Raw genomic sequence first — 18,258 nt, forward strand, 5'->3', positions numbered from 1 at the left:
TTTTTATAGGGAGTAGTGACCCACCAATGAATTCAAATTCTCATCATCAGGAAATTTTCGGTTAAGCATTGGTGTACAAATAGAAAAATTGGAGAACAAGAAACTCTTTCATAGTTTGTTACAAGAAGTCTTTACTCTAATACGTGATTAATACCCCCTTTTCTGTTTCACTTCCAGTTTCTGGCTTTGGGAAATTGTGGGCCTGGAAACTCATACAGAGAGAATATCGGTCAGCCGGCCAATTACGGCGAGAGGCATTCTCCACTTGTATAACGTCTTCAAAGAATCTTGTCCACTATTATGGCAGACATAAATATGGCAGAGTAACTCATACAGAGAGAATATCGGTCAGCCGGCCAATTACGGCGAGAGGCATTCTCCACTTGTATAACGTCTTCAAAGAATCTTGTCCACTATTATGGCAGACATTAATATGGCAGAGTAACTCATACAGAGAGAATATCGGTCAGCCGGCCAATTACGGCGAGAGGCATTCTCCACTTGTATAACGTCTTCAAAGAATCTTGTCCACTATTATGGCAGACATTAATATGGCAGTCATTACGCTGTGCATGTAGCTTCAAAGAATCTTTGTCCACTATTATGGCAGACATCAAGAACTCTCTCATATTTCGTGGGGTGAAGACGTCAACCCTTTTCCTTTCACTTACATTTTCTGGGTGACTGCGTTTTTCTGGGCTTGGAGGCCCATACAGGGGACCTCATGCGACAACAATTGACAAAGGTTTTGAAAGGGAGAAAGTAAATGCTTGTGTATTTAGTCAGGGTTTAAGCTTCTGATTGGAAAGATGTGGAGTGGTGAGAGAGCAGTGGTAGCGGGGAGCTCTCACATGGCGCCGCCCGGGACAACACCGTCTAAAGGAATGCCTCAGCCGCCATACGGCCCTCCTCTGAATGCCTCCGATGCGGAGGCCATGCTGGAAGAGAAGGCCCGCAAGTGGATGCAGCTTAACTCCAGGAGATATGGTGATAAGCGGAAGTTTGGTTTTGTGGAGACTCAAAAGGAGGACATGCCACCGGAGTACGTACGTAAAATTATCAGGTAAGAGCAGTGTCTTTTTGTTTTGGTGCTTTATTTAGTTCAGTGTTTAGTCGCGGACGACATGAGTAATGTTACGATTTCTTCTTAATTCTCCTTTAGTGATTGATGTTTTGGATAATGACAGAGATCACGGAGATATGTCTTCCAAAAAATATCGACATGATAAACGTGTTTATCTTGGAGCTCTTAAATTTGTTCCTCATGCAGTGTACAAGCTTCTTGAAAACATGCCTATGCCTTGGGAGCAGGTAATAGTCTACATTTTGGATTGAATTTATGTATGCTACAGTTTTATCTATATATTGCCCTGGAGTTTCTGATTATCATTTGGTTCATGTGTTTGAAATATATGTCTGTAAAGGTCCGAGATGTGAAGGTGTTATACCATATTACTGGGGCTATTACATTTGTTAATGAAATACCCTGGGTTGTTGAACCAATATTCATGGCTCAGGTAAATTTCTAAAATTAAATTTTGACATTTTCTAATACATTCTTCCTCTTATTTTTAATCATAAAACCTTTTATTGGAGTCTTGTTTACACTTGCAGTGGGGTACAATGTGGATCATGATGCGGAGAGAGAAAAGAGATCGGCGACATTTTAAAAGAATGCGCTTTCCACCATTTGATGATGAGGAACCACCTTTAGATTATGCAGACAATTTGTTAGATGTGGATCCTTTGGAGCCTATCCAGCTGGAGCTTGATGAGGAAGAAGATTCTCCCGTATGTACATGGTTCTATGATCATAAGCCTCTGGCGAAAACAAAATTTGTCAATGGTCCTAGTTATAGAAAGTGGCAGTTGCCGCTTCCAATCATGGCAACTTTGCATCGACTTGCAGGGCAGCTACTTTCTGACTTGATTGATAAAAACTATTTTTATCTTTTTGACGTGCATTCATTTTTCACTGCAAAAGCATTGAACATGTGCATACCAGGTATCATGCATCATATAACTAATCTGATTATTAGTTCTAGTGTATATTTTTTTCCTTATTTTTTGTAGTTGCTTTTATTCACCATTTTCCATCAAGACTTATGCATCTTTTCTATCAACAGGTGGTCCAAAGTTTGAGCCGTTGTACCGAGATATGGATAAATGTGATGAGGACTGGAATGAGTTTAACGATATCAATAAGCTTATTGTCCGCTGTTCACATCGGACAGAGTATAGAATTGCATTTCCTTATCTCTACAACAACAGGCCAAGGAAAGTGAAGCTTTGTGGGTATCATACTCCTATGGTCATGTACATAAAGGCAGACGATCCTGATTTACCAGCTTTTTATTTTGATCCTTTGATCCATCCAATTTCCTTTCATAGGACTGATCGTCAGGATAAGAAAACTTACGAAGAAGAGGATAATGATGACTTCTTTCTTCCTGAAGCTGTTGAGCCATTGTTGTATAATACACCACTTTATACTTATGCAACAGCTGCAGGTATCTCATTATTATTTGCTCCACGGCCTTTCAATATGAGATCAGGTCGGACACGACGAGCTGAGGACATTCCTCTTGTCTCCAATTGGTATAAAGAGCACTGGTATGTTCTCATAATGTTCTATTTCTTTGGTGCATCACACACTTATAAATTCTCTTTCATGCTTCTCTATCATAAATGTTTAGATGCATTATTAAATAATTTCTCTGAACTTTATTGTGATTCAGTCCTCCCACATATCCAGTGAAGGTTCGAGTGAGCTATCAGAAGCTGTTGAAGTGTTATGTATTGAATGAATTGCACCATAGGCCACCAAAGGCTCAGAAAAAGAAGTACTTGTTCCGTTCCCTCCAAGCTACTAAGTTTTTCCAGACAACTGAGTTGGACTGGGCAGAGGCAGGACTTCAGGTTTGCAGGCAGGGATACAACATGCTGAATCTTCTTATTCATCGAAAGAACTTGAATTATCTTCATCTAGACTATAATTTCAACCTGAAACCTGTGAAGACACTCACAACCAAAGAGCGTAAAAAATCACGATTTGGAAATGCTTTTCACTTATGTCGTGAGATTCTGAGATTAACAAAGCTTGTTGTGGATGCCAATATACAATTTCGGCTGGGAAATGTAGATGCTTTTCAGTTGGCAGATGGATTGCAGTATACATTTTCACATGTAGGACAGTTGACTGGTATGTATCGTTACAAGTATCGTTTGATGCGACAAATCAGGATGTGCAAGGATTTAAAGCATCTAATTTACTATCGCTTTAATACTGGACCTGTTGGGAAGGGGCCTGGTTGTGGTTTTTGGGCTCCAATGTGGAGGGTGTGGTTGTTTTTCCTACGTGGCATTGTGCCATTGTTGGAAAGATGGCTTGGGAACTTGCTTGCTCGACAGTTTGAAGGCCGTCATTCAAAGGGAGTAGCAAAGACTGTGACCAAACAAAGGGTTGATAGTCATTTTGACTTGGAACTTAGAGCAGCTGTCATGCATGATGTTCTTGATGCAATGCCAGGTAATTCTGAGAAATGCCAGTCTTTTAATTGATATATTCTAAATTCCATTTTTTTTTTATTGGATAGATAACAACAGAGCAGGTTACTGCTAGAAATCCTCCACTTGAAGAAATCATTTAGTTGATAGTGTTGGCCATGTTTTTTTTCCTCAGTGAGGGTTCTCTAATCATTTTATACAAATCTTTCCCTAGTTCTATAGGGATTTAATATCACTTCTTGTGATTGTATTATGCCGTTGGTGATACCATTGATCTGCAGTTGGTTTAAAAATCTCCTAGCTCTATTTGGCACAGAGGTTCATTTTTGTTCTATGATGAATTTATTGAAGTTTCTTTAGGTGCCTTGTCATATGATATTCTTACATAATTGATGGTACTGTTACAGAGGGTATCAAACAGAACAAAGCTCGCACTATCTTGCAGCATCTGAGTGAAGCTTGGCGTTGTTGGAAAGCAAACATCCCTTGGAAGGTACTTTTACTGCTATGCAAAGATATTCTTCCTCATTCTCTCTATTTACTACTATTGCATGTTTACTAATAGACAGTTGCTTTGATGGTGTAGGTACCAGGTTTGCCAGTGCCTATTGAGAATATGATTCTTCATTATGTTAAATCGAAAGCAGATTGGTGGACAAATGTTGCACACTATAATCGTGAACGTATTCGGCGTGGTGCAACTGTGGACAAGACTGTTTGTCGCAAAAACCTGGGAAGGCTCACACGTCTATGGCTTAAAGCAGAACAGGTATTTGTTCTAAATCTTATTTGGGACTAACAGTCCCTGCGCTTGCTTTGTGTTCAAATACTTAACATATATAAGGCATGTTTGGTAAACTTGGAGCTTCTACAGTTATCACGGCTTATCGATTTGGTTATTTTCCCTGCAGGAACGACAGCATAATTACTTGAAAGATGGTCCATATGTGACTCCAGATGAAGCTGTGGCTATCTATACCACTACAGTGCATTGGTTGGAATCTAGAAAGTTTTCTCCTATTCCTTTTCCACCATTGTCATATAAGCATGATACCAAACTTCTGATACTGGCATTGGAGCGCTTGAAAGAGTCTTTCAGTGTTGCAGTCAGATTAAATCAGCAGCAGAGAGAAGAGCTAGGTCTTATTGAACAGGCATATGACAATCCTCATGAAGCTTTATCACGTATTAAACGTCATCTGCTTACTCAACGCTCCTTTAAAGAAGTAAGCTATGCTTTTAACCATTACTGGCATAAGTATTGTTCAGATTGAGATATTTCTTCTACTTGTTTAATGGCTAACAATGGGCTACATGCTGCAGGTAGGAATTGAGTTTTTGGACTTGTACAGCTACCTGATTCCTGTTTATGAAATTGAACCTCTGGAGAAAATCACAGATGCATATCTCGATCAGTATCTCTGGTATGAAGGGGACAAACGCCATCTGTTTCCAAATTGGATTAAACCTGCAGATTCAGAGCCACCTCCTCTGTTGGTTTATAAATGGTGTCAAGGTATAAATAATTTACAGGATATATGGGATACTAGTGAAGGCCAATGTGTTGTGATGCTACAGACAAAATTTGAGAAGTTCTTTGAAAAGATAGATTTGACAATGTTGAACAGGTGTGTTATTATCTTTTGCATTGTGATTTTTATTCTAGGAAAAAACACAAATACACAACATAATTTCTTGATGATGTTCTGATTATGTCATTCAAAATGAATCCAATTTGCAGGCTTTTGCGTTTGGTGCTTGATCATAATATTGCTGATTATGTCACTGCGAAGAACAATGTGGTTTTATCATACAAAGATATGAGCCATACAAATTCATATGGCTTAATACGAGGCCTTCAGTGTGCATCTTTTGTTGTGCAATATTATGGTCTTGTTCTTGATCTCCTGGTTCTTGGTTTGACTCGGGCAACTGAAATGGCTGGTTCCCCACAGATGCCAAATGAGTTCATTACTTACTGGGATACAAAAGTGGAGATGATGCATCCAATAAGATTATATTCCCGCTATATTGAAAAGGTGCACATGCTTTTTAGATTCACTCATGAAGAAGCAAGAGACCTTATTCAGCGTTACCTTACTGAACATCCGGATCCAAATAATGTAAACATGATTGGTTATAACAATAAGAAGTGCTGGCCTACAGATGCTCGAATGAGGCTGATGAAACATGATGGTAATATTTATTTTCATTTTGTTTTTTCAGGAATAAATCAAGTCGTATTGCAGTTTGTATTTACATAGCAAATACTTTTCATGCATTGCAGTTAATCTTGGAAGGAGTGTATTTTGGGATATAAAGAACAGACTTCCTCGTAGTATAACAACATTAGAGTGGGAGAACAGTTTTGTTTCTGTGTACAGCAAGGACAATCCTAATTTGCTTTTCAGCATGTATGTCTTACACAACTCATCTAGGTCTTTTAATTTCTATTTTTGTCAAGTAGTTCCATTTTACATGAATTATATAAACTATTCATAGCTAGTTATGTGTAATATGTAGGTGTGGATTTGAAGTTCGTATATTGCCTAAGATAAGAATGACACAAGAAGCATTCAGCACCTTAAAGGATGGAGTCTGGAATCTGCAAAATGAACAAACTAAAGAGCGCACTGCTGTTGCTTTCTTGCGTGTTGATGATGAATACATGAAGGTGTTTGAGAATCGTGTTAGGCAGATCCTCATGTCATCAGGATCAACAACTTTCACAAAAATTGTAAACAAGTGGAATACTGCACTTATAGGTAGATGTTTTACTTGTTAGTGTCTGATTCACTCTGTACTATCTTCTCCTTGCTTGCATAGTTCCTTGTTCAACTTAGTTATAAGTGTGATGTGGTTTTTATAGGGGCTTCCATATTACTTTTTAGATACTGTCTGGGTTTTATTTTATGGTTGCTTATGTATTTTTGAGCTCTGCAGGGCTTATGACATACTTCCGTGAGGCAACTGTGCATACACAAGAACTTCTTGATCTCCTAGTGAAATGTGAAAATAAAATTCAAACTCGCATTAAAATTGGTTTGAATTCCAAGATGCCTAGCAGGTATGTTGTCTGTCTTCGCACAGGTTATTGTACAAAGGACATGTAGAGACAAATTTGAAGTTACTTGGTTAGATATGCATTTTCATTCTAATATTTGATTTTTTGTGGATTAGGTTTCCTCCTGTCATCTTCTATACACCCAAAGAAATTGGAGGACTGGGAATGTTGTCTATGGGACATATTTTGATTCCTCAAAGTGACCTGCGTTATAGCCAACAGACAGATGTTGGTGTAACACATTTCCGTAGTGGTATGACCCACGAAGAAGATCAACTTATTCCTAATTTATATCGATACATACAGGTAAAAATTGACAATTGCCCTTTCTGTATCATTCTATGTTTAGCTTTTAGGGGCTGAACTTGAAAGTATTTTGTATTGCAGCCCTGGGAAAGCGAGTTCATAGATTCTCAACGTGTCTGGGCAGAATATGCTTTAAAAAGGCAAGAGGCACAGGCTCAGAATAGGTGGTTAACACTTGAGGATCTTGAGGTATCCTTTCACTTCTCACTTTCTGAGGCTTTGGTTACTGAATCTGCCCAATTCATGGTACTCATATTTTTTGGTTGTCGCAGGACTCATGGGATAGAGGTATCCCTCGCATTAATACTCTCTTTCAGAAAGATCGGCATACACTAGCATATGATAAAGGATGGAGGGTACGAACAGACTTTAAACAGTATCAGGTTTTGAAGCAAAATCCATTTTGGTGGACCCATCAGCGCCATGATGGGAAGCTGTGGAATTTGAATAATTATCGAACAGATGTTATTCAGGCACTTGGAGGAGTTGAAGGCATTCTGGAGCATACTCTCTTCAAGGGAACATAGTAAGTTCTAATATTTGTTCTATTCCCTCACTTCCATTTTTGTGATTTTTTTAATGGATATATAAGATTGCCTTTTAGGTAGTGACTATTTCTAGTCGTTGACCATTTCTAATTCTTGTTGGACAATTCTGATGCTTCCTTCCTTGTGTGATGAAGCTTTCCAACATGGGAAGGTTTGTTTTGGGAGAAAGCATCTGGTTTTGAGGAGTCAATGAAGTACAAAAAGCTGACAAATGCACAAAGATCAGGGTTGAATCAAATTCCAAATCGAAGATTTACTCTCTGGTGGTCTCCTACCATAAATCGTGCCAATGTTTATGTGGGTTTCCAAGTGCAGCTAGATTTGACGGGAATTTTCATGCATGGGAAAATCCCAACACTGAAAATATCATTGATACAGATATTTAGAGCTCATCTGTGGCAGAAAGTACATGAGAGTGTTGTTATGGATCTCTGTCAGGTCCTTGACCAAGAGCTAGATGTTTTGGAAATTGAGACTGTCCAAAAGGAAACTATACATCCTCGTAAAAGTTATAAGATGAACAGCTCTTGTGCTGATATTCTTCTCTTTGCAGCTTATAAATGGCCAATGTGTAGACCTAGCCTTGTTGCAGAGTCAAAGGATATTTTTGATCAGAAGGCAAGTAATAAGTATTGGATTGATGTGCAACTTCGTTGGGGCGACTATGATTCCCATGACATAGAGAGATATACAAGAGCCAAGTTCTTGGATTACACAACAGACAACATGTCAATCTATCCATCGCCTACTGGTATGCACCTCTGGAAATTATTGTTAAAATAGCATCTGTATCTTTAAAAATTAGAGCTACATGATAAGAGAGAATCCTGATGAATCATGTAGATTGTGATTGCTTTTTTTGTGAAATTCAAGGTCAAGATAGATTTCAATTTTGAAATGTTAAAGAGCTAAATCTGAGTCAAATTTGTTTCAGGTGTAATGATTGCCATTGATCTTGCCTACAATCTACAGTCTGCATTTGGTAATTGGTTTCCGGGTTTAAAGCCTCTTCTAGCCCAAGCTATGAATAAAATAATGAAGGTAAATCAGTACTATCATATGATGTGATGAATTCCATACAATATCATTTCTTCTATGTTTTTGAAGTGCTCATGTATACATTCTAAATTTTTTGCAGTCAAATCCTGCACTTTATGTATTGAGGGAGCGCATAAGAAAAGGTCTACAGCTTTATTCTTCCGAGCCCACAGAACCATACTTATCTTCTCAGAATTATGGAGAAATCTTCAGCAACCAAATCATATGGTTTGTGGATGATACAAACGTATATCGTGTCACTATTCATAAAACTTTTGAAGGAAACCTTACAACAAAGCCCATCAATGGGGCAATTTTCATATTCAACCCAAGGACTGGGCAACTATTTTTGAAGGTTTGTTTCCCTTCCAGCATGTCATTTGTGTTTAATGTGTGCTGCTACCTTAAATGTTTGAGGTGTCACTCAAATAATATTTTTTTATAAGGGATAGGATTATAAGGGCATAATTCTAACATATATAAAAAATTGGATACTGCAGGTTATCCATAGTAGTGTGTGGGCAGGGCAGAAGCGGCTTGGTCAGCTAGCAAAATGGAAGACAGCTGAAGAAGTAGCTGCATTGGTAAGGTCATTACCCGTTGAGGAGCAACCAAAACAGATAATTGTTACACGTAAGGGAATGCTTGATCCGTTGGAAGTTCACTTACTTGACTTTCCCAACATTGTCATCAAAGGCAGTGAGCTTCAGTTGCCTTTCCAAGCATGCTTAAAAATTGTAAAGTTTGGTGATCTGATTTTGAAAGCTACTGAACCCCAAATGCTTCTCTTTAACATTTATGATGATTGGTTAAAGACTAGTGCTACATACACAGCATTTCATCGTCTAAATTTGATACTTCGGGCCCTTCATGTGAATAGTGAGAAAGCGAAGATGTTGTTGAAACCTGACAAGACAGTTGTTACTGAGCCACATCACATTTGGCCAAACCTCTCTGAAGCTCAATGGTCAAAGGTAAACATTTTATGAAGCCATAATTTTTCCTATAGATGGTCTACAGTTCTATTTGTTGCAGGGTTTCTATTATGATAAGGTGTAAGTTCTGCTAATATTAAAAGCAGAGGACTGTTACCTGAAACAAATTTTAATATTGCTAATTCAGGTTCATGGTGCTTTGTGTGACCTGATCCTGTCTGACTATGGTAAGAAAAATAATATTAATACGTCAGCATTAACTGAAATTGAAAAAAGGGATGTTCTACTTGGAGCTGAAATAACCCCACCATCTCAACAAAGGCAACAGATTGCAGAACTTGAAAAACAGGTGAGAGATCCTTTTTCAGTTGATCTAGCTGAATGAGAATGTTTTGCATTCTGAAATGAATGTTGTCAACAGTAATAAAGTGAATAAATTGGAATCTGATTGTTTACAGGCAAAGGAAACAAGCCAACTCACTGCTATTACAACTAGAACTACAAATGTGCATGGTGACGAGTTGATTGTTACAACCACGAGTCCATATGAGCAGGCTGCTTTTGGTTCTAAAACAGATTGGCGAGTTAGGGCTATATCTGCAACAAACCTCTATCTTAGAGTGAATCATATCTATGTGAATTCAGATGATATCAAGGTAGAATTGATGTGTTGTTTCCTGTGGAAATTTGATTTTTATATTTTTTCATGATCTAATAATTGGTGAGTTTGGTAATTTGAACAGGAAACTGGTTATACATACATCATTCCCAAGAACATATTGAAGAAATTCATTTGCATTGCAGACCTTAGAACCCAGATAGCTGGCTATCTCTATGGTGTAAGTCCCCCAGACAATCCACAGGTGAAGGAAATTCGTTGCATAGCTATGCCTCCACAATGGGGTACACATCAACAAGTACATCTGCCCTTGGCTTTGCCTGAGCATGATTTTCTGAATGATCTAGAACCTTTAGGATGGATGCATACACAACCAAATGAATTTCCACAGTTATCACCGCAGGTTTGTTGTGTTCAGTGCTGTACTTGTTAGTTTTAGGCAGGTTGACTTTATACACTGTAAATATGTTAATATTTCTTATTTTCTGTTTGTGAAACTTCAGGACTTAACATGTCATGCTCGAATCCTAGAAAACAATAAGCAATGGGATGGAGAAAAATGCATAATTCTAACATGCAGCTTCACTCCTGGCTCCTGCTCCTTGACAGCATACAAACTCACACCAACAGGATATGAATGGGGACGACTTAGCAAAGACACCGGAAGCAATCCGCATGGATATCTACCGACTCATTATGAAAAAGTACAAATACTTCTGAGTGACCGCTTCCTTGGCTTTTATATGGTATATTTTCTAACATTTTTTATAGCAATGCCAAGTCTCTTTTTTGGTTAGCTTCATTTGTTTTAGTTTTAGCTGTGGGTTATAATTAAATTTCTTCTGTATTTTTCTTTATGCTGAACTAATTTTGGTGAAGTCTTAATCCGAGAACTCCCATGTATAATTAACAAGAAAATAAATAATAAATTCTAAAGAATTTGATGGAAATAATGGAATTTTAGAAATCTTTTTCTAATTTGTATTTGACTGCGTTAATTGAAAATATGAAGCATCTATACATTTTAATTTAGGAAAACTGTTAACTGTGGACATTTTGAAAATCTAAATTTTTTTATTCCACATCAGATGACAGTGAACAATTCTAATTTTTTAAAATAAATGTAATTTTAACATTCCATTGTTTTTGATAATTGCAAAAGGACAGGTTTCTGATAGGGCCTGAATTCTTTTACAACAAAGAAAAATCAAAACCACCCAGGAACAATAGGAACAAAAATCAAGAAGAGAATTTTAATTGATATAATAAATTTTTAAGTGAAATAAATTTTAAGTTGTTTAGAAACAACTTATTATTATTCTTAGTGTGATGTGTAGAATATTATGTGTAGGAGAATATATGAGATACTGTATGTATATGAGTTGTTAAAATAATTCTTTATATATATGAAATTCATTTTGGAGTTTTTTTACAATATAGGATATGGAAATCCTATATATATGTAATATGTATCGAGTGGAATGAAAAAGAGATGACAAATGTATTGTTTGAATGATCTTTTCATCTTCTATAATTCTGCCTCATATCTGTGACATGGTATTAAATCATGCATAATTTCTAAGTGTGAATTGATTTGCTAAAGGGGATGCTTTATGCCAGCTAGTAGCAACAAGTTTGGAGATGCTATTATGCCTTATGTTCAGCACTAGGACAATGGCAGTTTTGCTGGAATTATGTGTTGATGTTGTGATTGATGCTAACCTGGCTTGAGAAAGTTGTTGGTAAGATGTGTTCAGAACTTCAGACGTCTCTGTGTTCTCTGATGTTGCTCCTGACTAAGCATTTGATGTTTCCAGAATGCTACAATGTTAGAAGATGGAATATGTATGAAAGAGTATTTGAAGCTTGTATTGAAGAATGCTTCACATTCCTCAACAATTTGTTATGAGAGCTGTTATGAGGTTTTCACACCATCGCCCCATTGCAAAAAGAGACCCCCTCTTGTCTTTTTCTCTTGTTGTGGCAGTGCGGTTTAGTTGAGTCTTGGGTTTTATGTAGGGGTTTTAGGTGTCCTTTTGAGGTATTTTCATAGCCTAAGTCCTGGTGGAGGGGTAGAGTTTTATTCTAATTTCGAAGTGAGAAACATTTACATGCTTGGGAAATGGGAGAAATTTGGAAAGTGGTGAAAATCCTTTGATCAGAGGACATCCCCCATGGAAATCCTCAAACTCCAGGATTTTAATCAGCTATCATCTCTCCCCGAAATTCTCACAATTTTGCCTTAGGACAAAGGGATGTGGTGCAAACATGGTTGTCAAGGACTCTTACTAAGGTAGCAAACTGATTAATGCAATGTTAAAATAATGAAGAGAAAGAAAAATGGTAATTTTCCCAAGGGTAACTGCTGCAATCATGTTTGGTGGAAATCCTCTCTCAAGAGGATTCCTACCCTGGAAATCCTCTTTCCTTAGGATTTCCACCCTTCTCATCAACAACTCAAAATTGATCCAAAATCACGTTAAGGTATGGCAACTTGAAAATGAATAGCATGAGGGGTACGAAATATTAAGTTTTGGGAGTCTAAGTGGCAAAATCATGTTTGTTGGAAATCCTCTCCGTAGAGGACTCCCTTCTTGGAAATACTCTCCCCTTAGAATTCCCGTAACATTAGTCCTCCTAAGCCCAAATTTCCTCCACCTTCCAAGACCATGGTTACGGGGAGACCCGTCTCCCCCCCAAAAGACATGTCTCGGAGATGGAGATGGGTCTCAGAGACTTTTTGTGTCTCTGGAGACCTCAAAAAAGGTTGGAGACTTTATAACGAAGTCTCTTGAAGTCTCCGAGTCTCCTAATCCAAAAAGTGAAGTCTCCCCAAAGTCTCCTTATAAAAAATTAATGTAAAATATAATATCAAATTATTTTCTGTGTTTTAGCCCTCATTTTAATGTTTTTTAATGCAAAAATTAAGACCAATGTTTTTTATCCATTGTTTGTACGGCTTCCAAATTGGTTAATAACTATTTGGACAGTTCTCAGTTTTAACCATATAGGAATCGGTTGACAGTTTCAACCATATTATTATAAACAAAAACAAACCTTTCATTGCTGAAGAATCAGATGGTAGAATTAAACAGTAATTGCAAATTATTGTAAAGACAGTTGTAACAGTTCTAATTGTATAGCCAGAATTTAAACCGGTCTAATAGAACCAGTATATGCAGACTGATGGGTTCATTTGGTGCCATTTTGTTAACCAAACTGATGCATTCATTCCTAGCCATTCTGAACACAAAACTTCACAAATAGGTCTATTGCCACAATTTTACATATCAAACTGATTAAGAGCAGGTTTATGAATAAGATTTTGATCACGATAAATTATTTTCAGATTCTACAAAATAGAAGACCACTACTTGAAAACAACAAACCAGCTACAGATCGACTCATGCCTGTCACCCTGAAACTGTATCAATCAAAGAAAATCTGTCACTATAAGCAAAACAGTTAAGTATCAAATGAATGTGTTTCTTTTCCATCGGCAATCCAATCTGCACTTTCAGATTAAGATTTCTGTAGACCTTTTTGCACCATGTCTGATATTCTAATCTATTTTGATAGAAATGCCAGTTGTGCTAACACATCCCTCAAGATATTGTATAGATATATGAAGAAATTAGCATATTAGGCTTTCCAATCCATATCAAGGACATGCCAAAATTCATTATTGGTATTGAGAACTATCTACACTCTATCAATTAAAAAGAGACTAAGAACATCAAAAGGTAACATTTTACCAAATCCTTATAACATAATCAAAATGAGAAGTGACCTGCCTTATATTGCTATAGGCCTTGCCTAACTTGAGCAACTCCTACTAAATTAGGCCACCAGCATTTGCCTATTTGCAGTCTTAACATTCACAAGTATGACTATGAGATACAATAATGTTATTATGTAAGTTTTGAAATATTTGACTCTATATTAATGTAACATTACTATTAGTATTTACTTTAGTCTTCTAGTTTTACTGTATTACTATTGTGTATTTTGTATGAGACTCTTTAAACTATTAAAAAAAATTGTTGTCTCCAAGTACCCCTGTCTCCTATTTTTGAAAATTGCCATACCAGTACCGGAGACCTCCAAGTCTCCCTATCTCCCAGTGCCCTTGTCCAAGACACTCAAAATCTGGTCCAAGGCATGAACTTAACATCAGAAAGAAAGTGGAGTGAGAGATTGTCAAGGAGAGGTTGAAATGGGATAAGTTTTGGTAATTTCATTTTAAGGAAATCTTGTTTGGTGGAAATCCTTTGGCCAAAGGATTCCCACCACATTAATCCTCTCAAACCCAAACTTCCCCCTTTTTACTTTGTGCCAAAATTGACTCCAAGCAAGTGTTAAAGGTGAAGAATGATGAGTTGAGGCAAAATTGATTGATAATAAGGGAAGTGTTGGAAATTGTGGAAGGGGAAGCTAAATCATGTTTGGTGGAAATACTCTGATCAAAGGATTCTCACCGTGGAAATACTCTCTCCAGAGGATTCCCACCACAATAATTCTCCTAGCTTGGAATTTCCCCCTTTCCCTTTAACCTTATTTTCCTCATGCAAAATGTAAGACAAATCAAATGGGTAGGTCCGAGAGTTGTAGAAGAAATGAATTTTAACGTTAAGTGGCTGAAATCAGGACAATTCTTTTTATCATGCTTGGTGGGCATACTCTAACCAGAGGATTCCCACTATGGAAATCATGTCGCCTTAGGATTTCTACCCTACATCTTTGTATTCCAAGCCTTTAGGAATACCCGAGTCATTGATCATTGCAAAAAGATAAAAATGCTTAGTTTGAATAAGAGAAATCCATTGTGTTCATTATTTTGATGTGATTTTATTTTCAGATTTCTTTTACGAACTTAGTGAGGCTTTCTTTTTTGTTTTGCAAGGCGAAAGATGGAGATGATGTCCAAGTTGAGCTTGAGATATCAAGAGAAGAACCAAGTAGATGCTACAAGAAGATGGCTTAAGCTCTGAGACTCAAGTGAGAAGGAAAGATTCATGTTCAAGCTATCAACCTGCAAATTCAGATTGAAATCAAGAGGATGTCATGTCCCCTCTTTAGCTCTGTCTCGCAGTGACATGAGAGTTAGCCTATTATAGAGTCTCGTAGACTGGAGGCCTATTATGGAGTCTTGTAGGCTAGCAGTGGTGATTAGGGACTCCGTTAAGGTTTTCAGCGTCCAGATTTGGTATTACAGGCAGTAGTAAATCGGTTGAGAGCAGTTCCTTGATTTTAGGAGGCAATTCCTTGATTTTAGGAGGAGATTCCTACCTTTTAGGAGGTGGTGACGTTTCTAGAGTTGAGGTTCTATGAGATCAACCCTTGGTTTCAATTTCAGGAGATTTGGGTGTGTTCTCTATTTTTTAGGAGTATCCCTAGATTTGAGGGTGTGATTGCTAGTTGGCCTAGGTTGTCCGACATCAGTCACAGGCAGGTGACAAACTCAGTTTCATGTTTTAGAGGTGTTTGGGTTGTTTCTTGGCTACTTGGGAAATATTTTAATATATTTAAATATTCTCCTAAGTTAGCATTTTAATAATTTAAATAAGGCTAAGTTTTTAGCCATTTTGGAGTAATAAGGAGTTTTCTAGCTCCATTTGGATTGATTTGCCTATGTGTGATAGCTTGTTGGAAAGAGCTCAGTCTCTAGTATTTGATTATCACTTCTCGGGACTTATTTGATGCTTGTAGCTATTTGTCATTAATAAAGTAATGATTTCCTTCTATTTGGAGGCCTTTATTGGGAAAATAATGTTATATTATAAAGTTCAAATGAAATCCAATTTAGGGTTCTTTTAGAGTTCGAATTGCCTTGGAGAGGGGAAATAAGGAGAAGGCAAATATCATTTTGTGAACCTATTTTGGATGCCATTGCATTGGAAGAGCATTCCTCACTTAGGATGCAAACCCTAGTGTTGAGAGCAGATTTGTTGGGACGTAGCCCTTAACAAGATCAAATTTGAAGGTTCTTATGCCTACAGTTTGATCAGGGCAAAGGATCAATTTCTAGCATTGCAATCACACTTTGAAGGCAGTGAATTTATTGGGAAGGCAGCCATTTTGGTTCAGCCTAGCTTTTTGTTATAGTAGTTCGCAGGAGGAATTTTGAAATGTTTATTTGCAGCAGAATGGAGTTGTTTTATTACAGCAGCTTGGGCTCTATCATTTGAACTTGTTTGGTTGTAGCTGGTTCCCATCTTCAGATGGTGTCAACCTTGTTTGAAGTACATCTGTATTGGTACTATTATGAAATAAATCAGACTCTACTTGTACGGTTTAAAAATCATTTCCAGAATAGTATGTATTGCTACATATGATTTCTATCACTTCTATTTTATTAGTTACTGTTATTTATTCTTTGTAATACATATATTCTGAAAAATACAAAAAGACACAACCTTCTTCTACAACTTTTGTCTAGCTCTATAAGATCAAAGAAAAATCTATAGGAAAATATAATTTATATAATTAAACAAATAGTAACAGCAGAGCAAATATCCATTTGGGATATTTCAGTGGTATTAGAGCCAAGTTCCTGCCAGTCGGTTGGGTTAGTTGCAGGTGAATACCATGGCTAGAATGAGAAATAGGTGCTCTAAGGTTTCATCTCCGTCAACAGGTACAAGTAAGAGGCCTCCTACTAAGGCTTTCAATGATGCAATAATGAGCAACTACTATCAGTATCGTTCTCTTCCTAAGGAGATATAAGACATGTTTGCATTTACACAATTTATGGGTATACTAGATGCGGAGGATGATTTGGTAACCAAAAGTTCATACCAGCAGCAAGGAAGGAAAGAAGAATCAAAAGATAGAAAAGAAAGTATTGGGAGAGAAGATAAGTTAACAAAGGAAACATAAACCAACAATAACCAGCAAGAGGAATTGCTAGATGAAGATCTCTAGGGGGTATCAAAAGAGGATATTGAAGAAAGCCCTACTCTTCAATGGTAGTCCACATCCATTGCTTATGGATTTACACATGTCCATAAGCTTATTTTGGAGAGCCAATTGAAGGTTGGTGAATAAAAGGTCATTGCAGCCTTGTCACATTTTGATAGTTCTCACAAGTTAGTAGAGAGCTACATTTGGAAGGTCCAACTTGAGGGAAGACATAAATGCAAAGAAGAGGCTTCATCAATCTCTAATTTACATGTGCTTAAGACAGCCATGGAGGCAATGAAGAATAATTACGTTAACTTCCTTTAAGATAGAGATCATCTTCTTGACCTTGGTGTTATTTACTCTATTGCTTTGAGGGGGAAGAAGAGGAGATTGATCAGCTTATTTCAGAACTTTTAAAGGTTAGAGAAACTTTGGGAAATTCTCAAGTAGCTCTCCTCATGGTGGAGAATCATATTGAAGAACTGAGTAGGGAATTGAGTTTAATCCATGCTTTACGTACAAAATCAGAAAATCAGTGGGAGGAACATTGTGTGGAGCTGAGTCTACTACATTCTACTTCAGCTCAATAAAAAAACCTGCCTCTTGCAACAACCCGTTTAGATAGACAACATATTCATGAGGTGAATGAGGAAGAGGAACCACTTGAGTAGTTCCATTAATACTGAGGATATACAAGATGATTCCAAAGAAGGTATAGAGGAGGATTTCAAAATTTTGAGTTTGGGTAGCAACAATTTTACTTCCCATTCTCGTGAGTTTGTTGCCTTTAGTCTTGAAGAAGTTGATGACATACATTCAGTCATTTCTGATAACCCTTTTTCCAAGATGAGTGCTGATTTGATTTTAGATAACCCACTCTTTGAATTGGATGATGAGGAGGCTCTTGATCTTGATGACACAAATGATATGAGGAGCTCAATCTTGGAGTATGATTGTGAAGTTGAGTATACACTTGGTGGGCCGGCCACTTTAGAATTGTCCCTTATAGGCATGGATGACACATACTTCTGTTAAGAGGTGGCCTCATGGTTTCCTTGACGGGGCAGAAATAACCTTGCTGATTGGTGACTTTGTACTCTTCAATCCATTGAGGATTAGTGACTATCCTAGTGGGGATCTTATGACTCATCCAAGTTTTTCATTGTCTACATTAGGTTTTCAACAGTATGGGAGTGTTGGGAGGTGCCCCTATAGGTTAGTGATGGAGTTGGGAGTGTTTGTTGTTGATTGGAATTGGTTTGATAGTGTGATTGATATCATCTGTGTTGCTGGTCAGAGTTATGACAGTGAGATAGGGTGGCCGTTGTTGATAGTTTT

The 18,258-nt window shown here is 37.4% G+C and overlaps 1 protein-coding gene across 1 annotated transcript in view; it reads left to right on the plus strand.

Annotated features, from left to right (window-relative positions):
* The first annotated feature begins 704 nt into the window (after positions 1 to 704).
* Positions 705 to 18,258, plus strand: part of LOC149575856 (pre-mRNA-processing-splicing factor 8A-like) — a 34,611-nt gene continuing 17,057 nt past the window's right edge. The window contains exons 1-25 of the mRNA XM_089815803.1: positions 705 to 1,063; positions 1,188 to 1,311; positions 1,425 to 1,517; positions 1,615 to 2,005; positions 2,127 to 2,613; positions 2,739 to 3,529; positions 3,915 to 4,000; positions 4,094 to 4,276; positions 4,419 to 4,733; positions 4,831 to 5,135; positions 5,249 to 5,703; positions 5,795 to 5,921; positions 6,031 to 6,272; positions 6,451 to 6,574; positions 6,688 to 6,877; positions 6,959 to 7,066; positions 7,150 to 7,403; positions 7,560 to 8,176; positions 8,360 to 8,466; positions 8,564 to 8,818; positions 8,964 to 9,437; positions 9,586 to 9,747; positions 9,857 to 10,054; positions 10,142 to 10,420; positions 10,521 to 10,763. Coding sequence (XP_089671929.1) covers positions 810 to 1,063; positions 1,188 to 1,311; positions 1,425 to 1,517; positions 1,615 to 2,005; positions 2,127 to 2,613; positions 2,739 to 3,529; positions 3,915 to 4,000; positions 4,094 to 4,276; positions 4,419 to 4,733; positions 4,831 to 5,135; positions 5,249 to 5,703; positions 5,795 to 5,921; positions 6,031 to 6,272; positions 6,451 to 6,574; positions 6,688 to 6,877; positions 6,959 to 7,066; positions 7,150 to 7,403; positions 7,560 to 8,176; positions 8,360 to 8,466; positions 8,564 to 8,818; positions 8,964 to 9,437; positions 9,586 to 9,747; positions 9,857 to 10,054; positions 10,142 to 10,420; positions 10,521 to 10,763 — 6,864 coding nt within the window. The 5' untranslated portion in view covers positions 705 to 809. The remainder of the gene's footprint in view (positions 1,064 to 1,187; positions 1,312 to 1,424; positions 1,518 to 1,614; positions 2,006 to 2,126; positions 2,614 to 2,738; positions 3,530 to 3,914; positions 4,001 to 4,093; positions 4,277 to 4,418; positions 4,734 to 4,830; positions 5,136 to 5,248; positions 5,704 to 5,794; positions 5,922 to 6,030; positions 6,273 to 6,450; positions 6,575 to 6,687; positions 6,878 to 6,958; positions 7,067 to 7,149; positions 7,404 to 7,559; positions 8,177 to 8,359; positions 8,467 to 8,563; positions 8,819 to 8,963; positions 9,438 to 9,585; positions 9,748 to 9,856; positions 10,055 to 10,141; positions 10,421 to 10,520; positions 10,764 to 18,258) is intronic.

The sequence above is a fragment of the Cupressus sempervirens genome, chromosome 1 (genome assembly GCF_028749045.1).
Source record: "Cupressus sempervirens isolate cs-2001-9-10 chromosome 1, ASM2874904v1, whole genome shotgun sequence".
Taxonomy (NCBI): domain Eukaryota; kingdom Viridiplantae; phylum Streptophyta; class Pinopsida; order Cupressales; family Cupressaceae; genus Cupressus; species Cupressus sempervirens.